General features: G+C 38.2%; 1 protein-coding gene and 1 pseudogene across 2 annotated transcripts in view; both read left to right on the top strand.

Moving 5' to 3' along the window:
* The first annotated feature begins 908 nt into the window (after positions 1–908).
* The window catches only part of PCGF6 (polycomb group ring finger 6), a 32,015-nt gene continuing 6,775 nt past the window's right edge, over positions 909–26,148 (top strand). Inside the window, exons 1-8 of one of the 2 annotated variants that reach the window (XM_046026173.1) lie at positions 910–1,634; positions 2,410–2,509; positions 2,600–2,696; positions 3,501–3,556; positions 3,657–3,716; positions 4,602–4,710; positions 9,632–9,659; positions 19,420–19,518. In XM_046026173.1, the coding sequence (XP_045882129.1) occupies positions 1,101–1,634; positions 2,410–2,509; positions 2,600–2,696; positions 3,501–3,556; positions 3,657–3,716; positions 4,602–4,710; positions 9,632–9,659; positions 19,420–19,518 (1,083 nt within the window). In that variant the 5' untranslated portion in view covers positions 910–1,100. Of the gene's footprint in view, positions 1,635–2,409; positions 2,510–2,599; positions 2,697–3,500; positions 3,557–3,656; positions 3,717–4,601; positions 4,711–9,631; positions 9,660–19,419; positions 19,519–26,148 lie in introns of both variants that reach the window. The other variant, XM_046026174.1, reaches the window with a different exon arrangement.
* Positions 4,916–7,311, top strand: LOC123955544 (annotated as a pseudogene).

The raw sequence follows: 26,148 nt of genomic DNA, 5'->3' as shown, positions 1-26,148 counted from the left end.
GACCAGAGTTTGGGGACTGCAAAGAGAAAGGTAGAGGCTAGTGCAGGAGCAATGGGGGCACATTAAATCTGATTGTTTTTCCCAAACAAGCATAGTGACTTGATTTCCTCACCATTCCCTAAGAAAAATGTATGCCACTCCCACATGAACATTAATTTTACTCAGTGACAACCCAGTCTCTCTCAGATATTTTTCCCCCAGCATTTTTTTTTTAAGATATTATTTATTTATTTGACAGAGAGAGATCACAAGTAGGCAGAGAGAGTGAGAGGGAAGCAGGCTCCCTGCCAAGCAGAGAGCCCGATGCGGGACTCGATCGCAGGACCCTGAGATCATGACCTGAGCCGAAGGAAGCGGCTTAAACCACTGAGCCACCCAGGCGACCCCCCCCCCCCAGCATATTTTCTTAAGGAGCTTTTGATTCCTTTCTGAATTCAGCTTGCAAGCATCATGACATTAGCTGGCACTACGTTAGTCAGCAACTCCAAATATCTTTCCAAAAAAAAATTGGGGTGGGGGTGGGGGTGGGAGTGCCTGAATAGGTCTCAGTTCCTGCTACAATAGACCTTCCATAAATGTTTGTTGAATTAAATATAATGGACTTTACTCTATGTGTTGGGAACTCATGGATGGTCTTCCTACGGCGATTAAATTTCCATCCTGTGGCAATACAAGATTTAATTGCTCCAAATAAGTAAACTTACATATTTCAAAAATAGAGACGTCATACTTCCTAATGGAAATACTCTTGGATGAAAGAAACGCACAATGGCTCTTCAAATTTAAGTCGTTATTGTTCGTAATACAACATTACATTAACGCCCATTTAAGTGCTCTGCCCATCAACTGATGCGGACAGAATACTGCTGTCTGGAACGGTACCAATTTTGTCATTTTTAAAAGGGAGTGAAGAGACGGGCGGGTTGGCTCAGTCGGTAGAACCTGCAGCTGTTGATCTCAGGTCGGGAAGATCGAGCCCCACGCTGGGTACACAGATCACTTTTAAAAAATTAAATCTTAAAAAAAAAAAAGAAGGAGTAAAGACAGCGTCAGCCTTCCAAAGAAAAAATTCGGAAGACGACCCGCAGGCCCCACCCTATATGCACAGGGGCTCAGTGCACGCCCGTCCAGGTTTAGGTGAGGGGCAGCGAACCACATTTCCCAGCGGGCCCTGCAGGTCTCCCGCGCCTGCGCACTGGCCGCCTAGGCAGGTAGGCAGAACTCCCGCGCTATCCAGCCGCCCGGTCTCGTCTTCCCCGGTCTCTGCCCTCGGCATGGAGAGGGTCTCGGTGGCCGCAGGGAGCGCGGGCGTCGACAAGGCCGAGGGAGCTGCAGCCATGCCGCCGCCGCCGCCTGCTGTCTCCCCGCCTGCTCTGACCCCCGCACCCGCAGCGGGTGAGGAGGGCCCGCCGCCTTTGCCCGAGGCGGGGGCTCCAGGCTGCTCGGGCTCCCGGCCCCCAGAGTTGGAGCCCGAGCGCAGCCTGGGCCGCATGAGGGGCCGCTTCGAGGACGAGGACGACGAGTTGGAAGAGGATGAGGAGCTGGAGGAAGAGGAGGAGGAGGAGGAGGAAGAGATGAGCCACTTCTCGCTGAGGCTGGAGGGGGGTCGGCCGGACTCAGAGGACGAGGAGGAGGTATTTATAGCCGGTGCCCGAGCACGCGGGGCCGGAGGGGCCTGAGGGTCCAAGCCAGCCCTCCCCAGTAAGGGCCGGGCCGCGTCCCCAGCTCGCCGCTGCAGCCTTTGGCACTCGCGTCGACCTCCACCCCTCCCTCTCAACCTGCCTAGGCATGTGGCGCGGACTGGTCCGCACCCGATTCCTTGCCGACTCTTTTTGTGAGCTTCCTGCCAATCACTTGGGCTCTCCAGGTCCGACTCTATTATTCTGTAAATAATTATTAAATTATGCCAGGTGGGTAGGGGCCAAGGGTACAGTGCTCCTGCCTTCCAAGAGCTTACGGTCGGACGGGACCCTTTCTACAGGGTGTTCAGAGGATGGTTTGTAAACCCCTATCTCATAAGTCTAATTGAGAAGAGGTTTTGTTCGTTTTTTTAACGTGGTAGCGCATACTTTATAAAGTTGGTAACACCTAGCCAGTCGGAATTGATATATTAAATGTAAACACCAGTATCTGGAAAGTTTGCACATTTTGTAATAAATTCATAAAGTAAGATGCCCCTTATCTGGTAATATAAAGTATATCCAAAAGAATGAGATCCTTTTGAAACATTGGTTTATATTGTGTTATTGTAACTTCGATTAGGATTTTGAAGGGTTGGAGGTGCTGTAACATGTTTCCGTGTTGCAAATTAAGTTACACATTGTTTATAATGAAATGTGGGGATTATGGTTTAAGAATTTGAGAAGACGAGTACTTGTAATTTTACAACTATTTGCATTGCATTTCCAGCGCCTGATTAATCTCTCTGAGCTGACACCATACATCTTGTGTTCCATTTGCAAAGGTTACTTAATAGATGCAACTACCATTACAGAATGTCTTCATACATGTAAGCATATAGTTCACATTTCGAACTTATACACTCAATTTTTGAAATGTCTCTAAAGCATCCTAATTTAAACATTTTCTTTTTCAACAGTTTGTAAAAGCTGCATTGTAAGACATTTTTACTATAGCAACAGATGTCCAAAATGCAACATAGTAGTACATCAGACACAACCTCTTTATAACATAAGGTAAGACAAATATATAAGTAAAATTTGTATTTTAAATAGACTTTTTCTGAAGGCTTCTAATTGTGTAGTTGGGAATAAACTCCTGACTTCTTTTGAAAAGGGAACTACGTATTCTCAAAAATACATATAGAACACTTACTCTGTACCAGGCACTGCGATATCTGCTGGGGACAAAAAAATTAAAAAAGCACAGGCCTCTCTTTTTGAGGATTTTAATTCTGTCACTCAAGTTAATGAGACTAGTTTAGGCTTGTCATTTGGGGGATATTTAGAATTCTTTTTAAAAAGGAATTTTTAAAATTTTATTTTGAAATTACTTTTTTAAAAGTAATGCCTGAAACAACGGTCCTCTTTAGAAAAACCTGTGTATCATAGGTCATTGTGGGGCTTTTTTTCCAAATTTTCCATTCATATTCCGTTTCCTAAGGGAAGAAGAATACTAAAGGTGGATTACTTTCATTTGTTCAGCAAATACTATTACGTTTTTACTCCTTTATAGAAGAATGCTTTGTAGATGATGTACAGAAGTTCAAAATACAGTCTCTGCAAGGGAGTAAGACCAGTACACGTGGAATAATTGAGCAAACTATTCAAGAGTCTATGATTACTTATGATTACATAGAATTAATTACTTGAGTTCATCTCAGGTGAGAGCCAGTGCTACCTAAAAGTAATTCACCTCTGAAAAAGGAGATAATCCACTCCCAAGAGAAAACAGTTGCAAAGAGCATCATTCACTCTCACTCTGTACCAAAATGCATTTTGCTGAATTCTGAGGTATTCTCCATCCTTTCCTTTTATTAGGTTGGACCGACAGTTACAAGACATAGTGTACAAATTAGTGATCAATCTAGAGGAAAGTAAGTTTGTTTTATTACATAGTTGTGAATCCCAGAATCTCTGCTGACTCTACTAGTTACATTTTAAGTGTAATTTAGTCTGTGTTTTATCATTTTTTAGGAGAAAAAAAGCAAATGCATGATTTCTATAAAGAAAGAGGTCTAGAAGTACCTAAACCTGGTAAGTTTGGGTGTATATCATAATGTATTTGTAGCTTTAAGAATACTAACTTAATAAAATTTACTCCCTTTGAGGTTCTTTTTGGTGATAGCCAGTTATTTTATGATCAAAGAGGGAGAAAGATTATGAAGGTAAAGATGTAGTATAATCTAATTTAATTATTTGTAAAAATTAAAGGGCATAGGCTCTGGAGCTAGACTGAGTTTGATCCTAGCTCTGCCCCTTTACTTTCTGTGAGACTTCAGTATCTCAGTTTCCTCATCTATAAAGTAGGGATAATGATAGCACTTCATAAAATTGTTGTAAGAATACATTGAGTAATACAAAGCACTTAAAACAGTGCCTGGAACATAGTAACTGTTCAGATAGTTTTTGTGATGATGGTAATGTCACAGTATAGAAGTTAGATAAATTTCTGTTTAAATCCTGGTTCTTCCACTTACTACGTATTGCCTAATCTCACTTAAACAGTAATCTCAGTTTCTTTGTAGTTTTAACTGTTAAAAAAAAAAAAGAGTAGCAGTATACTTAGGGGATTATAATAAGATTAAACAAGAACGTGCATGTACAGTGCTGAGTACGAGCCCTGAACTCTGGCATACAGTAGTGCTTGTTAAAGATTACGTGTATCTGTTGTGTAGTGATGAGCTCTCTCTGTGGCCCTGATAAACCAGCCACATGTCTGCCTTCCATTGTGGAGTGGTTCCCAGGTGCAATTTCACTGGCTTTGACAGATTAGTTAATGTTATTAGAGAAAGGGAGTTTGAGTGTTTAATGATCTTTTAAATAGTCAACATAGTTATAATATGTGTAATTATTTTTCAAAGATCTCAATTCATGAAATTTTTATTCTAATTCAGCTTTTTTTCTTTGGCTGTTAAATAGCTGTTCCACAGCCAGTCCCTTCAAGCAAAGGAAGATCTAAGAAAGTCTTAGAATCCGTGTTTCGTATTCCACCTGAGCTTGATATGTCTTTATTACTAGAGTTCATTGGGTGAGTACCCTAAACTCTATCTCTTAACTGTAAAATAAAGAACTTAAGTCCCAACAGTTACGAAATCATCCTGAACTCAGGTAAAATCAAGTTCTTCTGATATCCTTTTAAAAATCAATCTTGAAATATTCACGACTTAGAAAAAGTTCTAAAGAATAGTACTACAATCACTTGTATCACTATCATCTGGCTTAAGAAATAACCCATGCTAGTATGCCGGAAGCCCTTCGGCTACCTCTTCCTGTTCACCGCCCCCTCTCCCCCCTTAGAGGTTAATAACCACTCTCCTAAAAGTAATTATTGGTATTCCCGTGATTTTTAAAATATGTTTATCTCATGTATCAATGCTTAAGTAATATGTAGAATTGCTTTTGTCCATTAAAAACTTCATATAGTATCATTGTGTTTTACAACTTGCTTTTTTTTCCCAACTTATTTTTTTCACCCAGTATTCTGTGATTCATCTGTGTGGAAATGTGTAGCTTTAGTTCATTCATTTTCACAATTGCCATACCATAATTTATCTTTTCTTGTACTGTTGAACATTTAACTTGTTTCCAGTTTTTTTTTGCTATTATAAACAATGTTACTTTATGTATTTGTATACATATCTCCATATATATGTTATAGATATATACACACACATATATAAGGTAGTTCTCTAAGAGTATAGGTTTGCAGAGTCTTAACATATGTTTGTTTTTAACTTTACTTGGTTTTGCCAAATTGTTTTTTAAAGTAGTTGGATATCTTTTTAATAGTATAAATTGCTTCTTTCAAAAGTTATACGTAGCATATGGTGTACTCTGTTATATTGCAACACTGTTAAACACTGTCATGATCACAGAGTTGGCATGTACCAAACTGCAGTTTTCAGAATATTTAGTTTGCAGAATAAAGTAAAGTGCTTTTTTTTTTTGGAAAATATGGACTTCGCATTTTATGTCACTGATGACTACTTTACTTTTTAATTATTTCCACCTTATAATTCTAGGTTGCCTGTATCATTTACTAGTATTCAGCTTGTGCTGTATTGTCTTTATCTTTTTATGTAGTCACTCTATGTTATCAGCTGATATTAAGGACCCCTAAGAGGCCAGAAACGTTTCTCCTGCCTACACAAATCCCACGTAGTAATGGTTGATAATGAAATAAAAAATCTATTTGGAAGAATGAACAAAAACTATGTAATACCAAACTTTGAACCAGCAATTTCTGATAATAAGGAGTGTGTTCCTATCTAAATGTCCAAAAGGGACCTGGTTAAATAATGGTATATAGCACATGAGTATGTATTAGCCTGATAGCGTATGTGCTAATATGGAACAGTCTCCAAAAGAGGAGACTACATAGTGTATTTCTATTTACTTATTTATTTTAAAGAGAGTGATGGAAAAGATGTGTGTAGACATATGTTTTGCATGCACAGACCATTCCTGAAAAGATACATAAGAAAATGTTAATAGCAGTTCGTTGCCAGAAACTAGTATATGAGTCTACGATAGGAAGAAGTCTTTCTTTTCATTGTATTTGAATTTTTACCATGTAACTTGATTTTTAATAAGTCTAATTAAAATTTGAAAACTGAAAGGAATTTATATTTCCAAAAAATATTTTAAATGTAACATTTCCTACAATGCACGGTAAGAACTGATGATTAGGTTTTTTAATACATTTTTTGAAAAGTGGCAAGGATGCAAAGATAGCAGATATGTGATGGGTGTGCCACCATTGCCTCTTCCTTTGCCCACCTGCAGAAATCATTAGTCAATCATGGCAGGCTCTTCTAGTGAGTGAGACTTGACCACAGTACTCAAGGCAGTCATTACCACTTACCAACCTTATTATATTATTAGTACATCCCCTCCTGTAGAAAAAAGAGCCCTCATGCTCTTTCCCTGCTGCCAGTCGCCAGGAGGCTGAGGCTTAGGTGGACTCCGTTTGGCTCCACCCAAAACCCACTGCCAAGGCCAAGAAAGGCATTGCTGCTGGAAGTATAATGGACGTTAATACTGCTTTACAAGAGGTGCCGAAGACCGCCCTCACCCATACGGGCCTAGCATGTGGAATTTACAAAGCTGCCAAAACCTTAGACAAGCACCAAGCCCATCTTTGTGTTTTTGCATCCAACTGTGATGAGCCTATGTATGTCACATTGATGGAGGCCCCTTATGCTGAACACTAAATCAGCCTAACTAAGGCTGATGACAGCAAGAAGCTAGGGGAATGGGTGGGCCTCTATAAAACTGACAGAGAAGGAAAACCCCGTAAGTGGTTGGTTGCAGTTGTGTGGTGGTTAAAGGCTATGGCAAAGAGTCTCGGGCCAGGGATGTCATTGAAGAGTACTTCAAATATAAGAAATGAACAAATAAAAAACTTGGTTCTTGTTCCAAAAAAAGAAGAAAAAAAAAAAAGAGCCCTCACTTGGAATAAAGGATCTAGATTTAAATCCACGCTTCTCTATTATCTAGCTTTGTAATCACTAACAAATTGCTTTTTGTTTACTCATAAGATGTTTGTTAGGGTCCTGCTGTATGTACCAGCACAGCGTTCTGCTAGTTGTTGAGAATACAGTTTGAATAAGTCAGCCATGGCCTTTGCCCTTATGGAACTTTTTAGTTTTAACTTCTCAGAGCTTCAGCTTCCCTATCTGTAAAAAGAAAGAATTGTGCCTTTTATGTGGCTGATTATGATGAGTAGTCTAACTCATAATATAGCTCTTTATCTGTTTTCAACTGCTTGAGGGGAAGAAAGCTTCCAGTGTGGCAAGGAGTCCTTTTGAAAGAAAGCTTCCAGAGGCAAAGAATCCGTTTGAAGTCACCAGTCCCCAGAGCTCACTACATGGAAGAGCTTTTATGTTACCACAAAGTCAGGCTCCTGAGGGTAGCCCATAGGCAGCTCTTTCACGGCAGGGCAAGTGGCAGAGGAGTTTTAACCTGATGCAAGTACAAAAGCAAATTTGGTCCAGCTTTTGAGCCCACTTAAGTTGGAGGAGCAAAAAAACTGAGGTAGGTTCAGCCTGTGAACAGTGATTTTTCAACTATTGGAATAGGAAGTTAGATTCCACCCCCCCTAAACTGGGTATGCTGTGTTTTGTGATTTTTAGTCTTGTACTTGTCCTTTTTTATTCTTTAGTTTCTGTGTGTAAAGTAGAAGATGATTAAAAGGAATAACTTCAGACATGTAGCATAGTATGTGTAGAAAGCATAGACTTTGAAGAGTCAGTAAGTCAAGGTATATAACCTTTGGGATGTAGCTGAACTCTCGTCATCGGTTTCTGAATTTCTGAATTGAGGATTTTAATAGCAACTAACAGGATTCTTCTAAGTATCAACTTATAGTATTCCTACCATGTCTAAACTATTATCAATATGTGATTATTTAAATAATGCAGGGTCATTCAAAAATAAAAGTTAAAGTAGTCTGTGGTACTGGAATGTATTGTATACGTGTCTAGTGTGGAAAATGGACTCACATGACATACATGTGATACAGCAGAAATTTCATGCAGTCTTAAACTCAGTAGCATTTAGTGAACCAGGGAGGTGATAGCCAACTATATGCTGTATTAATCCAGCTAGAGTATTATGTTCAACTCTGTGCATTACAGTTTAAGAGAGATGGTAAGCCAAGGTGTAACCAGAACAGTAAAAGTTTTGAAAACCATGGCATATGTGGTAAGGGAAGGAACAAAAATAATCTGAAAAAGAGAAAACAGTCATAAGCCCCTTAAGTTCATTTCAGATCTTTAGAGGGTTATCATATAAAAGAAAGATTGAGTCTAGTTCATAGACTACCAAAAGGCAGAACTAGGGTTAGCGGGTATAAGTTACAGGGAGAAACATATTTGCTTCAGTGCAAGCAAGCAATTCTAACAAAAAGTTGCCCACAAATGGAACGGACTGACTTGTCAGATAAATTCTCTATCTCTTTAGGTGCCTAAGCAGAAGCCAGATGACCATATATCATGGATTCTATAGAGATAATTCTTATAACAAATAGAGTATTACAACTCTAAGCTTATATATTTTAGGTTTCTAGTATATCCACATTTATAACATTTATCTTAATGTAATATTTTGTAATATAGCTTCTATGTTATATTTTAATATATTTCTTTATTTGTATTATAATAATATGCCGTAGCTGATGCAATTGTGATCTGGCCTACTCTTCACAACATGATGGGGAAGAGAGCATGCGGGTTTTGTTGCTAGGTACACCTGAGTTGGAAGCTTTATTGCTTAATAGCTCTGTGACCTTAAGCAAGTTATTAAACCTCTCTAAGCTTTATTGTCCTCTTCTATAGAAGGGGAATACTAATACCTGATATGCAGAGCTTTATGAGGACTAAATGAAAAACATGCATCCTATTATGAAGACCTACTATAATGCCTGGTACATAGTAGGTGCCCAACAAAAATTAGTGCCCCTTGTCTCCTCATGACATAAACATAATTGATTTAACCAAGAAATCTCTTTGTACTTCAAGATAAAGAGCGAACTGAGTAAATCATGCCCATTATTGCTATAAGTAAAACAATAGGCAATCTAGCAGACTTCTTGTAAGAAATCTATTTTGTAAGGGTTACTGTAAAGAAAAAGACACATTAATTATAATAGAAAGAAGTTTTACTTTAAATTGGAAAATGTTAGAATGCTACATGTGGGGGAAATCTAAATATTAAGGATATACTTTTAACTCCTGGAAGTATACAAAGTAGTTTAAAATAGTAGGTAACACTGCCTTTGCTTTACCAGTAGGTGGCAGAAATGACAACTACACTTATTTGTTTCATAAAGGGTTAGGTTTTAAAATTAAACTGATGTTCCTCAAATATTTATATTCATGTTATTTTTCTGTGTTATATGATTTAATGTATAGTTTAAAATGCTGATTAATTTTGCTTTCATTTTTCAGTGCTAATGAAGGCACGGGACATTTTAAGGTATCTTATTTTTATTTATTTCACAGGAGGACCCTGTAATCCACAATTAGAGTCAGATTTGCAATCATGTGGAGAATGTTTTCGATTACAGTACAATTTTGTAAATAAAAGTTGTAGAAATGTGAAGTACCTTTAGTAATGCTCTCATAATAAGTTTATAAGAAAAGAGTTATTAAGTAGGGATTTGTTATTAATTCAGGACAGTGGTCTAAGTAAACAAGTGAGAAATTTTTAGAACTCTAAAACCAAATACTGTGATAATTTGGTGACTTTAAAAAATATTTCAAAGTGGGCGCCTCGGTGGCTCAGTTGTTAAGCATCTGCCTTCAGCTCAGATCATGATCCCAGGACCCTGGAATCAAGCCCTGCATCGGGCTCCCTGGTCAGCTGGAAGCCTACTTCTCCCTCTCCCAGTCCCCCTGCTTGTGTTCCTTTTCTCGCTGTGTCTCTCTCTGTCAAATAAATAAATGAAATATTAAAAAAATATTTCAAAGCATTTTTTGCATAGTTGGCATTCAGAGATAAATATGAGCTAAAATTTTTACTTGCATGTAACATTTTGGGCTCAAGGTAAACCTGCCCGAACTTGTTGCTTCAATCATTTACTAAAATTACTAAAATTTAGGTAAGAATGAAGTCCTAAGTTCAGAGTTTGTCTTAAAGCCTCTATTATCACAGGTCCCATTGTACCCAGTGTTGCTCCTATAGTATGAGTCATTCAGGAAGAGGTAACTTTTCCTTTTTTTTTTTTTAAGGTAACTTTTTAAAAAGGGCTAAATCAGGCCTTACAGTACTTTGGTCTGTAAATATATAGGAAATAACTGACTTTGATCTGCATAGATTTTCGACGCTTTTTCAAAGTCTGTACTAATACTTGGGTGGATTATACCTTGTCGGGTATACTGTTTTGTGAATACAGTATTGGCTTAGAGATGTGGATTAAAGTGTAGGAATAGATGGGTACTTCTGTGGATAAAGTATATTAGAGATGTTTCCCAGAGATCAGTGGGATGGAGGGAATGCAGTGTTAAGTTTGGTAACTTTGAATTTATTCTAAGCTGTCAAATATCAGATTTATGGTGATAAGGGAGTTCTTTCCCTAGTAGTATGGTGGGTGGGAAAATAGCATATAAATTTCTCTTATGGGACCAGTATAGTGTCATATGATCCTAGAGTTTGCCAAATGACCTGTAGTAGCCACACAGACCAACAAAGTATAAAAACTTCATGAAGAAAGAACTAGACATTAATTTGAAATATTAACCTGTTGCTTCCACAAAAGCACATATGGACCTAGAATATGTATGTAGTTCTAATAGTCACACATTAGAAAAATATGACAATACCACCTGTGAAGTATTCTTGCCAAAACAAATGTGCGGCTGATCACACTCCCTAGATTTAATTACTAATTTACAAGAAATTCGGGGGACAAAGGAACATGTTAAATGACACCATAGGAATATAAACCAAATCTAGACAGTGGAAAGCTACAGCACAGTTGTTTCTTCGAATAAAAGGGAGAGGTGAAGAGGAAACATACGTAGAACATATTAATTAAAAGAGACTCAAGGGACATAACTAACTACAATATATGGCGTTTATTTGGATTCAAGTGGAAAAATAAACATTTATGAGAGAATAACCCCAAATTGGAAACAACCCAAATATCCATCAATTGGTAAATGGATGAACACAGTATGATATTGCCACACAGTGGAGTATTATTTGGCAATAAAAAGGAGTGGAGTATGCTAAATGCTACAACATGGATGAATTTTGAAAATACTATGTTAAGTGAAAGAAACCAGGTGCGAAGAGACCACATAATGCATGATTCCTTTTATGTGGAATGTCTAGAGCAGGAAAATTCACAGAAGCAGTAAATACTATAGATGGTGGTTGCCAGCATCTTGGGGGAGAGGGGAAAATTGGGAGTGATTGCTTTTTGGTGTGGGGTTCCTTTTTGGGTGATGAAGATGTTCTGAAATTAGGTAGTGGTAATGAGTTGCACAACCCTGCTTAAATAAACTAAAAGCCATTGAATTGTATACTTTAAAATGATGAATTTAATGATACATGACTTCTATCCCAGTAAAGCTATTAAATTTTTAAATTTAAATTTAAAATTTAAACCGAGATCCAGTGGGAACTTTTTTTTTTTTTTAAGATTTTATTTATTGGGGCGCCTGAGTGGCTCAGTGGGTTAAAGCCTCTGCCTTCAGCTCAGGTCATGATCCCAAGGTCGTGGGATTGAGCCCCGCATTGGGCTCTCTGCTCAGTAGGGAGCCTGTCTCCCCTCCCTCTCTGCCTGCCTCTCTGCCTACTTGTGATCTCTGTCTGTCAAATAAATAAATAAAATCTTAAAAAAAAAAAAGATTTTATTTATTTATTTGACAGAGATCACAAGTAGGGAGAGAGGCAGGCGAGGGCGGCCGGGGGGGAAGCAGGCTCCGGGGCCAAGCAGAGAGCCTGATGTGTGTGTGCTCCATCTCAAGACCCTGAGATCATAACTTGAGCTAACCCACTGAGTCACCCCGGCGCCCTGCAGTGGGAATTTTGAGTAGAAGCACTGTTTATATTATATTTAGTGTATGTATTTTGGAAGTACAAAAATATATCTGGTAAAAATAATATATGCAAAAATTAGAATTCGAATTCATAGTTTGAGTTCGTATTTGGTTATTATATTTTTTTCCACAAAACCTTTGTTTTATTTTTATTCTCTCTTTAATGACAGCCCTAAAAACAATAGAATCATTTTCTGCTGGGTAAGAAAATGGAGGCAATTGGTGAAATTTGAACATTTACTAGATATTTTCTGATATCAAGTAATTTCAAAGTTGATAATGGTATCGTGTTTTTAAAAAGATCTCTTATCTTCTAGGGATATATACTGAAGTGTTTACAAATGAAATATGTCTGGGGTTTGCGCCAAAACAAATCTGGGGAATGGGCGCAAGGAAGTAGTTGCAGTGGGAAATGGGTGTGGTATATTTAAAACAAGTTTGGCCTTGACTTGATAAAGTTAGGTGATAGGTATATAGGGGTTTGATTATACTTTTCTCCCATAGTTTTGAGACATGAAGTTTTCAGTTTTAATTGATGATACAGCTATTAATTTGAAGGCCTTATATCTGTGAGAGATGATGAACCTCTTTCAGAAACAAATGGTCCTATTTATTCTGCATTTTGTGATGATTTTTACTTGGCTGAAACAGTCTTATACTTTCTTAGTTAATAGATTGGCCATATTACTGTTTTTCATTTTATTCTGTCATTTTAACAATTCTAGTTATAGCTTTTGATATTAGAGCTCAGTATACTTTGCTACTTAAAAAGCTGTGTCTTTGAGTTTAAGTATGTCTGTCTAGGTGAAGCCTAGTTGTTATACTTTTTACTGTGTAGACCTGTAGCATGAAGGTCATAAATGCTAATTACTACACTCAGTTTCACACTGTTTCAGTAGGCAGTAATGAAGTCCAGATAATTTTCTCCAGGAGTCTTTTTTTTTTTAACTTTTACTTACAAAAAAAATTTTTTTTTTAAGATTTTTTACTTATGTATTTTTTTGACAGACAGAGAGCTCAGGTAGGCAGAGAGGCAGGCAGAGAGAGAGAGAGAGGAGGAAGCAGGCTCCCTGCCAAACAGAGAGCCCAATGCGGGACTTGATCCCATGACCCTGAGATCATGACCTGAGCCAAAGGCAGAGGCTTAACCCACTGAGCCACCCAGGCGCCCCTTTTTTTTTTTTTAAAAGAGAGAGCACATGTGGGCAAGGGGGGAGGCATAGAGAGAGAAAGAATCCTAAGCAGACCCCTCATGATCTGAGCCAAAATCAAGGGTCAAGTGCTTAAACTGACTGAGCCACCCAGTCACCTCATTAATTGTGAAAAATTTTTTAACATAGTGAAAAGTAGAACCTCCCTGTGTCCCATCACCCAGCTCTCCCAATTAACTAATGGCCAATTTTATTTCTTCTATACCTCTGTCCATTTCCCTTCTTGTATTTTTCTGAAATAAATCCCCAGCATTTGCCCCTTCATTTGTAAATATTGCAGTATTCTTAAAAGATGAGTCTCTTTTTTTATGACCAAGTGTCATAACCAAAAAGAAATGTTACTTAAGTGTCAGTGTCATCAGGGATAATCAAGCGGCAGAGCTGTTCTAGATTAAAGGAGATTACAGAAACATGACAACAAAATGCAGGGTGTGAGCCTTCAGGACATAAGAACAACTTGTAAAGGGTATTACTAGGGCAATTTATAAAGGAATTTGGACTTTTTAGATGATGGCATTGTATTAATGTTAAATTGCCTGAATACTCCTTATACTTCCTGTTAATTATATTGTAGTTATATGGGAGAATCCCTTTATTCTGAGAAGATAATTGCTAATATGTTTAGGGGTAAAATACCTGTCTTCAAATAATTCTCATGTGGTCCAACAAAACATTAACATGTACTTATACATACATATAAATTAAAAGAGATAAAATGAATATAGCAATATACTAACAGTTCGCAAACTAGGTGAAAGCTATCTGGGTTTTCCTGGTACTCTTACAACGTTGTAAGTTAGTCATTTTTCAAAAGGTTGGGAATGGTGAATGAAAAAAATTTTAATGATTTCTTACTGTCCAGTATCTACCCAGTGTTCAGAATTTTAAATTGTCTCAATCACAGTGGGTGTTTTCTCTCTCTTTTTCCTGTAACACTTTAAATCAGGATCCAGGTAAAGTTCGCATATTGTGATTGGTTGATAAGTCTTCAAATCTATAGGTTTTCCATTTCTTTTTTATTTTAATTCATTGTTGAAGTTGAGTCTTTTGTGCTACAGTTTTCTACAAATTGGGTTTTGATGTTGCATTGCCCCAGTATAATTTAGCATGCATTTCTGTCTTCTGTATTTCCCACAAACTGGTAGTTAAGTTTGAGTGTTGGTCAGAAAGGTTTGGTTTCAAGGGAGTAAGGCTACTTCATAGGTGGTGGTGTTCCTTTCCATCTAGAGGCACAGAATGTCTGGTTGTCTGGGCCTCTTTATAATATTAGCAGCCATTGGTGCTCAGTGACTAAGCCCATTAACTAAATAGAGTTTGGAAAATGATACTATCATTTCTTCTTTTTTTTTTTAAGATTTTTTTTGTTTTTTTATTTTTTAAAAGAGTTTATTTATTTATTTGACAGAGAGAGACACAGTGAGAGCACAAGCAGGGGAGTGGGAGAGGGAGAAGCAGGCTTCATATGGAGCAGGGAGCCCGATGTGGGGCTTGATCCCAGGACCCTGGGATCATGACCTGAGCCAAAGACAAATGCTTAACAACTGAGCCACCCAGGCCCCCCCAGATTTTATTTTTAACTAATCTCTACACCCAGTGTGGGGCTTGAACTTACAGACCCCAAATCAAGGGTCACATGCTCTACCAACAGAGCCAGCCAGGTGCCCCTCTCATTCTTTCTTTTATTAATTGAAATACTTCTATAAAGAGAAACTTCCCTTTGTCTCTTTGGTTAGCCAGTGGTATATTTATGTGGGAAAAACAGGATAAATGCTTGATTCTTTCCCTTTACTTACCAAGTCCAAAGTAGTGAGTTGGTTCATTAGCATACTCCAGTCATGACCACAAATAGGTTTTGTTGTTTTTGCTTTTACTTTAATATGAACTCATGAATTTAAACATATTTGTGATTTAAACCCATTTCATTAAGCCCTTCATCGACTCCCTACTCAGTGGGGAGCCTCCTTCTCCCTCTCCTGGCTCGTGTTCTCTGTCGCTCTCTCTGTCTCTCTCACCCCTAAAAAGATTTAAAAAATCTTTTAAAAAAATTTTACTTCTAAAAAAATAAATAAGCCCATTTCAGTTATTTTCTTTATTGATGTTCAACTTGTCCTTCTTAGATACCATAGTCTGTAATATTTTCTTGCTATCTGATATGACGAGGTGTTCCATGCTCAACTTGTACCTCTGTTGCCCCCCAGACATGGAATTAGTCCTTTCTCCAAGGTGTCCTGGTTCCTTTTGGTGGTTTTTAAAAATCAAAATCTGGCTACCAAGGGTTCATCTAGCTACTGGGTTCTTAACTGTTTCGGCCTTTTCAGTTGACAGAGATAGGAATTTTTTCAAGGTAAAATGTAATTATGAGTTGATACCATCTTTTTAAAAGCTCTTTTTAGGGCACCTGGGTGGCTCAGTGGGTTAAAGCCCCTGCCTTCGGCTCAGGTCATGATCCCGGGGTCCTGGGATCGAGCCCCACATCGGGCTCTCTGCTCCGCAGGGAGCCTGCTTCCTCCTCTCTCTGCCTGCCTCTCTGCCTAGTTGTGATTTCTCTCTGTCAAATAAATAAAATATTTAAAAAAAAAAAATAATAAAATAAATAAATAAATAAATAAATAAAAGCTCTTTTTAGTAGTATGCATTATCTAAAGCAAGAAAATAACCAGATGTCTTTTAAATCTCCCTACAGATCCTAAACTATCTTACTCAACTTTATCAACTTGACCTTTTGTGCTATAGATGGCAGGGAAGACTGCTGTCAGTTAATTTCAAAGAAGTGTAATTCTGTGGATTTTTTTTTTCTTATTTATTTGCAGATGGTAGGAGGCTGTTAGGTGTAGCAGGAAAAAATGAGTTGACTATGTAGGTAAGAACTGGTTTTAGAGCCTTTTATTTTTTTTTTTTTTAAGATTTTATTTATTTGACAGAGATCACAAGTAGGCAGAGAGGAAGGGAAGCAGGCTCCCCACCAAGCAGAGAGCCCAACGCGGAGCTCAATCCCAGGACCCTGGGACCATGACCCGAGCCAAAGGCAGAGGCCTTAACCCACTGAGCCACCAAGGCGCCCCAAGTTTTAGAGCTTTAAATGAAAAACAAAACAAAAAACAAATTGTTTTCTTAAAAACTGGATGTGAATTATATGGGGGGGGGAATCCAGTTACCTTCTGAACCTGGGGCACGAGGACGAAGGTTAGCCACCCTAGCTTTGAAAGCCCAGACCAGTTTTTTTTTTCCAGGTATTGGCACATGTCATACCTCTGTTCTGGATTATCTAAACAGTACAGTATTTATAACTTTAGCTAAGATGGATTAATTTTAACAAACACCTGGGGTAAGGTACTCACCAGGAATTTAGAAATAAGGGAAATTGGACTGTCCTCTGCTGGTGTACCGGAGGTAAGCCCAGGAAATTAGCCTTCAGAAATGCAGTGGTTGCTGGACAGACATAGCTAGATAATTCAGAATAGCAGCTTCGTAAGGAACTTGATGGGATTCTCATTCTCATCAGGCATTGCCACCTACAATGAGGTATTTTCTTGGGGATTGCACCAGTGGGATGGCTGTCCCTCCTCCTCAGTGAGACTGCCTTAGCTTTGTGTGATGATTCCTGTACCTGCATTAAAAGAACATGAAACTTGGCCATTTTTGTCTAGTTTATATCAATATCCCATGGTGGTTATTAAGCCCTCTATAAGAGTCCAATTCTTTTACATTAAGAGTAAAATGGTCACGGTACGCTGGTAGTAACTACGTGCCAGGAATTAGTAGGTATCTGCATCCATTAACTCACTTGATAAATGTAAGAGGTGTAGTAGGTGCTATTATCTCTTTTACAAATGGGGACAGAAAGGTTCAGCAGCTTGTGTACAGACTTACAGCTAGAAAATGGCAGAACCCCAAGACCTATAGCCAAGCAGTCTGTTTCTGGAATATCTGCACTAAACACTTAGGCTACCTGCTACATACACTGTGGTAAGAAGATAGAGCTTTATTGTAAGGAAAGATCTTAAGAAACCAAACTACAGGTAGGAAAGCTGAGCACTGTTATATGGAGCAAGTGTTTGCCTGACCTGTCTAGGTCCTCTGGTAGCCATTCTGGGCTCCCTCTCTTTCAGTTTTGAAAAACTGCTCATGTTTTCCTAAAAGGTACCCTTTTAGTTCTGATTACTTCAGCTTTTGTTTGTATTAGATATTAGCCTCCTTAAAATTGCCTCAGAGACAGAAGTAGCTGGCTAAGCATTAGTGTCTGCTCTGAAGCCCTGAGGTCTCTCTACCTATCACCTTAGACCATTGAATCAGACTCTAGCCACATATGTCTAGATGTTAATCTTTTTATTTTCTACTTAAGAAAACCCTTTATGGGCGCCTGGGTGGCTCAGTGGATTAAGCCACTGCCTTCAGCTCGGGTCATGATCTCAGGGTCCTGGGATTGAGCCCTGCATCGGGCTCTCTGCTCCGCGGGGAGCCTGCTTCCTCCTCTCTCTGCCTGCCTCTCTGCCTACTTGTGATCTCTCTCTCTGTCAAATAAATAAATAAAATCTTTAAAAAAAAAAAGAAAAAAAAGAAAACCCTTTATTATGGAAAATTTCGCACTTATACAAAACTAGACAGAATAGTAAAATAAATACCCATGTATACAACTCCGTTTCAGTAATTATAAACTGACGGCCAATCTCATTTCATCGTTTTTGGTTTTGTTTTTTTTTTAAGATTTTATTTATTTACTTGACAGAGGGAGATCACAAGTAGGCAGAGAGGCAGGCAGACAGAGAGAGGGGAAAGCAGGCTCCCTGCTGAGCAGAGAGCCCAATGCGGGGCTCCAGCCCAGGTCATTTCATCTTTATCTTCACCACTACTCATACTTTTAGAGCAAATCCCAGATTATGTATCATTTTTATCAGTAAATAATTAGATTTATTTCTAAAAGATACAGACTTTTTACAAACATAATAATGATACTCCAGTTTTAAAAATGAACTTAATCAAATTCCTTAATCAAATATGCACATACTATTTAAATTTCCTAGATTATCTCATGAAAATTGTTCTATAGGTTTTTTGGTTTCTGTTTTTTTTTTTCAGATTTTATTTATTTGACAGAGATCACAAGTAGGCAGAGAGGCAGGCAGTGAGAGAAGAGGAAGCAGGCCCCCTGCTAAGCAGAGAGCCTGATGTGGGGTTTGATCCTAGGACCCTGGGATCATGACCTGAGCCAAAGGCAGAGGCTTAACCCACTGAGCCACCCAGGCACCCCTATAGATTTGTTTAAATCAGGACCCATGTAAGAGCCATACATTGTAATTGGTTGACATAGCTCTTATTTATATTCCTTATATCTTTTTTAGTCTAGAAGCACATCCTCCATCTTTTCTTTTTCCTTGCAGTTTTTTTGTTGAAGAAACTAGATTGTTTCAGACATAATCTAGTCTTAGGTATTCTTTCTCTGTCACTAAATTTTACTCTTAAGTTTTATTTTTGATGAGGTATTAAAATAAACCAGTAAGCCTTTCTATTAAAAAAGTATTTATGGGGGCGCCTGGGTGGCTCAGTGGTTGAATCCTCTGCCTTCGGCTCAGGTCATGATCCCCGGGTCCTGGGATCGAGCCCCACATCGGGCTTTCTGCTCAGCGGGGAGCCTGCTTCCTTCTCTCTCTGCCTGCCTCTCTGCCTACTTGTGGTCTCTGTCTGTCAAATAAATAGATAAAATCTTAAAAAAAAAAAAAAGACTGTCTCTCCCTCTTCCTCTGTTCCTTCCCTGCTCTCTAAAATAAATAAATCTTTAAAAAAAAAAAGTATTTATGTACTTTTCAGACAGGGGAAGCTAAGCAAAAATTCTTTTTCCTCTTTGATAGGTAAATAAGCTCAAATTTCATAGTAGTTTTTCTCATAAATCTGTTGAACATCTTTCCTATAAAATTTGTTTTATGATTTATATGTTTTATGCATATTTATTCTGAAAATATTTATTTATGTTTGTTTACGTAGCCCTTGGAGAAGAAGTTTGTCCGAGTTTCAGGAGAAGCAACTATTGGGCATGTAGAAAAATTCCTCAGAAGAAAAATGGGTCTTGATCCAGCTTGTCAGGTAGAGTACATGTGTGTGAAAGGACAGATAAAGTTGTGAGACCACCTTTAGCATATTGAAGAAAGAGCTGTCTCTAGGGTTTCATGCCATGGCTTTTGTTTTAGGATATATAGATATTGTAAATGTTCATTAACTATTGGTACAGTGATTCTAGCCCCATTTGAATCACATTTGACTTACTATCTGCTTCTCGCTGCCACTGCTAACCACCTGTAAGTGTCAGACAAGAGCTGAAGATAAGAGCCTCAGTTCCCCTCTTTGGTACTAGCTTAACAGATTATCTGTTAGTCATCCACTTCTCTTTAGAGGACATCTTTACAGCAAACTGGCTCCAAGACACCTAGAAAAGTGAAATAGCTGTCTAATATGAGCCCTGTTTGGTTTTTGAGCATTAGAAAATAAGCTCCCCCGCCCAACAAAAAAAAAAAAAAAAAAAAAGGAAAATAACCTCCCATTCTGGCTATGTAATTTGTTCTTGTTATAAGGTGGGAACTCAAACCTCACGTATTGTTGAGCATAACATAGAATGAGGGCCAGTAACAATGCACATCAACAATGCACATCGTTTTCCTTTTTTATTACTTAAATTTTAAAGGAGTTTTTCTTATTATCCATCATGTCTAAAATTTCATAAAATAATTTTTATTTAAAACACCTATTTGCTGTTAATTCAACTAACATTTTAAAGTTGACTGAAAGTTTGGTAGTGTATTTAGTACTGGTATTTGTAGGTACAGAATAATGCTGGCTATATCTCATGGCAACTAAAAACTGGAATGACTTATCTGTAACTTTGTAGCTGTAACTTGCTTGAGATTATTCCTCATCTTTTGGATAGAGATAGGTAGCTGCTTAGAGACCTCTGGACAAAGAACTGTGAATGATCCCATAATAGTCTATTATTTCTAAAAACAGAAGTCAGAAGACTTGCACCTGATTATGTAGAATATCTAAGAAGAGCCACCCAAGAGGGCTTTATTAGGATATAGATGATTTCCTCTATGGCTAGATACTGATCAGTACACAATTAGCATTTAGAAGTTTTACATTGGTGTTTTAAGAAATGCAGTTGCAGGACACCTGAGTGGCTTAGTCAGTTAACTGTCTGACTCTGATTTCGGCTCAGGTCACTATCTCAGGCTGTGAGATGGAGCCCCTCATCCGACTCTGTGCTGGGCGTGGAGACTGCTTAATATTCTCTCTCCTTTAAGGAGCTGGGGTGGCTCAATTGGTGAAGCATATGCCTTCAGCTCAGGTCATGATCCCAGGGTCCTGAGATTGAGTTGTGCCTTGGGCTCCCTGCTCAGCAGGGAGCCTATTTCTCCCTCTACCTGCTACTCCCCCTGCTTGTGCTCTCTCTCTATCTGTCAAATTAAAAAATGAATAAATAAAATCTTTAAAAAAGAAAAAAAAAAAGATTCTTTCTCCCTCTCCAAATTGGCTTTACTGTGTAAAAATGTGGGGTTTTTTTCATTATCATAGAATTCAAGGCTTTTAGCATTTTGAGATAAAATTATATAAAATTGGTTTCAACATTTAATTTTTTCTGTCAGTTCTTGGCTCTCTAGGTAAATATTTCTTTCCTATTCAGGTAACATATAGCTGGTAACATTTATAATTTACTGTTTCACCAAAATGTCAAAATAATGGAACAGAGAATTATCAGATATGTAGATATTGTGACTAAAGTTGTTTAGACCTTCCAGATCCAAGAGAGAATAAACAAGAGTTACTTCTAATATGAGCAGAACATTGAACTAGTTAACCGTTAATCAAAATAAAATGCTTGGCCAACCCAGTCACTTGAGCCTGCCGTGCTGACCTTCTTTAAACCAATTATTCCCAAGTAGGAAATGTGTGCTTTGTTTACAGATATGTGACCTTCACTTATGGTTATTCACCAGCGGGGAATGGATGAGACTAGAGAACTGTTAAATGCTAAACTACCTTTAAAGTTATTTATGGCACATCAGAATTAAAAAGGAAGATAATTCTGAAAAATAATAAAATATAGATCGTGTATTCTTAAGAGATTTAAGTTAGTTCAAAATTACAAATCAATAATTGTCTGAATAGATTGTATCACGTAGAGATCTCAGTGCCTCTGGATTACTGTGGTTGAGGTGGTGGTGTTTTGAACTCATTTATATCTTTTTTTTTTTTTTAAGATTTTTTATTTATTTGACAGGGAGAGACACAGCTGGAGAGGGAACACAAGCAGGGAGAGTGGGAGAGAGAGAAGCAGGCTTCCTGCTAAGCAGGAGAGCCCGATGCAGGGCTCGATCCCAAGACCCTGAGACCATGACCTGAGCCAAAGGCAGAGACTTAACCCACTGAGCCACCCAGGCGCCCTGTCTTATTTTTATTTTGTTCTATAATTATTCTTGTGTTCCTTTGTACATTGTTTGGTCTTAGATCTTACTTGGCTTTTATGAAATGAGACTTAGAAAATAAACATCATATTGATCACTGAAAGTTCTTTATATAAAGGAAGTGATACTAGATTTTTTTTTTTTAAGATTTTATTTATTTATTTGAAAGACAGAAATTACAAGTAGGCGGAGAGGCAGGCAGGCAGAGAGAGAAGGAAGCAGGCTCCCTGCTGAGCAGAGAGCCCGACGTGGGGCTCGATCCCAGGATTCTGGGATCATGACCTGAGCCGAAGGCAGAGGCTTTAACCCACTGAGCCACCCAGGCCCCCTAGATTTTGTTTTTAATCCTGCCATAATTAATTATATCTTAAAAGATAGGTTATTATTATTATTACTTATTTACTATATGACCTTAACCTTGCTATTAAATTGTTTCCAAATCAATTTTTGAACAGACTCTAATGTATCATATGGTGTATCCCTGCCATTTACTTATTACCTGTTGATATTAAATTGAGCATCAATGTACTTGGCTGTAAGAGTACAAAGATGAGACAGGAAATTGATGCCACCCAGGGATTGGGTTGTGTGGGAAAGATGTACAGAACAACAACTGAAAGACAGTAGGATACGGTGAGTGCAACAAGAGCACAAGAACGATTCAACTCTGGAGGAGTCAGAGAATGGACTTGAAGAGTACATAGGAATTTACCAGACAAAGAAAAAAGAATTTTCTATAAAATAAAAGCTAGTGTGGCACTAGCTTATTCAGTGAAATATCCTATTCTGAAACCTGTAGTGTGATCTTGCTTATAAAAACAAAACAAAAACAAACGAACAAAGAATAGGTTTTAAAAATAAATAAATAAAAAGATACAGGTTTTTCTTGCCTTAAGACTACCCTCACATTCTGATTTCTGCTCTGAGATTCAGAAATATTACAGTTATCCTTTCTGAGAGTTGATGTGCCAGAGGGTAGAAAGATTGTACAGGAAAAGAGTTAATAAAGCCAGCTTGAAGCTGCTGTCTGTAGAAGGACCTGCTTACACGGTAGCCCTTGCCTGGCATCTAGGAACTTGGCCTGCAAAAAGTTCACTACAATAACAGGCAAAGTGCCTTAACTGATAATGGTGTTACTCTGTGTCTAGACTGTATAAACAGTGGGTCTGTGATGAATACCAGCTTTCCTTTGGGGAGTCTGGAATTTACTAGTTGCTAGGCAGAGAATGCCAACATGAACAGCCCTCAATAAAAATCTATACTCCGGGGCGCCTGGGTGGCTCAGTGGATTAAGCCACTGCCTTCGGCTCAGGTCATGATCTCAAGGTCCTGGGATCGAGCCCCGCATCGGGCTCTCTGCTCCGCAGGGAGCCTGCTTCCTCCTCTCTCTCTCTGCCTGCCTCTCTGCCTGCTTGTGATCTCTCTCTGTCAAATAAATAAATAAAATCTTTAAAAAAAAAGAAAAAAAAAAATCTATACTCCAAACTTCAAATGGGCTTCCCTGGGTAGAAACGTTGTACAAGTTGCCCGCGTTTCTAGTGCTGGAGAAGGAGTGCTGTGGTTGTATCTTTTCCTAAACTGAGGTGACGGTGGGGTGTGCATAGCAAACCTGTGCATGAATTTGCCCAGACTCCACCTACATCGTTCTCCCTTACTGATCTGGCCATGTATCCTTGCTGTGTTTTGTGAGTCCATCCAGCAGATTACCAAAAATGTGGATCATGTTTGTGGGAACTTCAGAGATCTGACTGTTTGAATGTGGTAATTTATGAAATATTTATAGTCAGGTGACTTTTAAAAACCAGTATGTAAAATTGGAAGCAATTTAAATGTTTAGGGAATGGGTACATAAAATATGATATATTCATACTGTGTAACACTGTGGCTTTTTTTTTTTTTTTAAGATTTTATTTATTTATTTGAGAGAGAAAGAGAGCACAAGCCAGGAGGAGAGGCAGAGGGAGAAGCAGACTCCCCACTGTGCAGGCAGCCCAACACAGCACTTGATCCCAGAACCCTGGGATCATGACTTGAGCCAAAGGCAGGTGCTTAACGGACTGAGCTACCCAGGTGTCCCCACTATGTAGGTATTAAAGAGAGAGCTAACTGTGTACTTCAAAGATGGCCATGGTATATTAAGGTTTTTTGTTTTGTATTTTAAATAAGTTGTAGAACGATTTGTGTGGTATAATACCATTTTTAAAAAAACAAAAAACCCACATGGTCACATAGATCTAGGGCCATGCACATCAAAATGTTAGTAACTGGCCAACTTCTAGGGGTTAAGATTAAGTTGAAAAATATAGTAACCAAAAAAAAAAAAAAAAAAAAAACAACTATGTATATATATAGTAACCAGACCATTAATGTGGTTTGACCATGTGGTGAAGCTCACGAAGAGTGACAGCCCCTGGCTTGCTGAATAGTAAATCAGAACATAGTGATCGTTTCCAAATTCTTTAATTTTTTGTGGACCTATGTTCTGTGCTCAAGCTACACTATCATTGCTTTTAAGTCATTTTGCAAACAAGTATTGCTCAGCCAATTTTGAAACTACTAAGTGTGAAACAAAAAAGTTGGTACTAATCGGTGTTTATGCATTATGATATATAGCTTGGATGTTGACAAACTATAATCCATGGGTCAAATGTAGCCTGCCATCTGTTTTTATAAATAAAATTTCACTGAACACAGCCCAAATAGGCTGTTTTCTTGCTATATAGTGGCAGATCAAGTAGATATGACAGAGATCCTACAGCCTACAGAGCCAAAATACTTATTATCTAGCCTTTTGTAGAAAAGGTTCACCAACCCCTGACACGCACTTAGGCTTTGGAGAAAAATAGATCTGGGACAGCCCTGTGTTTAGATCTGGACTTTCCTAGTTACTAGCTTTGCGACCTTAGGGAAGTTAAATGTCTTGACCTCTTAGTATTCCTGTCTGTAAAATGGGAATTATAATACCTAGCTCATAAGAATGAAGATTAAATGAGATCACATGTCAGGTTATGTGGTATAATATATGGTATACATAGTAGCTTCTCAGTGAAATGCAGCTGCTTTCACTGCTCTTCCCCATCCATGCTTAAGGTTTTAGGAAGATTAACATGTTGGCAGTGTGTGCGATTTTTAGAGTAAACAGAATTTGAAAGTAGGAAATCTGGTTAGGAGGTTTCTGCTTTAAGCCTCAGGGCAGCAGCTGAAAGGATAACATGAACTCTAAGAGGTATTGTGGGTGGGAGGGGGGGGGAGCCATAGGACTTGGTGACTGATTGCATATAAGAAGAAAGGGAAAGAAGAAATAAAAGTCAGAGGTGATACTCTATTCCGGGTTAGAGGACAAGGAGAAATGTCATGCCATAAACTAAACAGGGGTATTACAAGATGCAGCCTGTGAAGGGATACTAATAAGACATCAAGGACCTGACCCCATTTTAAGGCAATGGGAAAGGAGTACTCATTGCAGGACAAAGAAAGATTGAAAATTGCATTTTTACCTTGGGAAGTAAGTATACTGGCATCTTACTACCATATAGTATATAACTATACTACATCATTATTTCTAGAACATCCAGTGTAAAAGTAGATTTATCCTAGAGCTTTGATATTACTAAAGGACTAAAACAATCCTAAGATGTTGCATCCATAAAATAGTTCCCTCAGGGGCGCCTGGGTGGCTCAGTGGGTTAAGCCGCTGCCTTTGGCTCAGGTCATGATCTCAGGGTCCTGGGATCGAGTCCTGCATCGGGCTCTCTGCTCAGCGGCGAGCCTGCTTTCCTCTCTCTCTCTCTGCCTGCCTCTCTGTCCACTTGTGATCTCTCTCTGTCAAATAAATAAATAAAATCTTTAAAAAAAAAAAAAAGTTCCTTCAGTGTGTACTTTATGTTAGGGTTAGACTCTCCATTGTTGGAAAATTAGATATTCCTTATAAGGGAATTATTCAAATAACTAGAGATTATCTTTTTAAGTATTGTGTACCTTTTTAATCATTTTATCATAGAACTTTAAAAAAAATGTATCTTCCTGTGCCACCTTTATGCTGAATATATGAAATGTGATTTTACTTGTTCTGAGAGTCAAGGAAATCATGTTGAGTATCGGCTGTACTATGCCGTTGCACTGCAGTGTCTTCTAATGCTCCTTCCATTTTATTTCTGTAGCAAGTTTCTAAAATCTGTCTTGAGAGTGTTTTATCAGTCTAAAATAAAATAGCAAAGTTTCCTAGTCTGGAAATAATTACATTGGTTTTTCTTAATTT

Source organism: Meles meles, chromosome 13 (assembly GCF_922984935.1).
Source record: "Meles meles chromosome 13, mMelMel3.1 paternal haplotype, whole genome shotgun sequence".
NCBI lineage: Eukaryota > Metazoa > Chordata > Mammalia > Carnivora > Mustelidae > Meles > Meles meles.
This window is presented reverse-complemented; position numbering and strand designations above follow the sequence as displayed.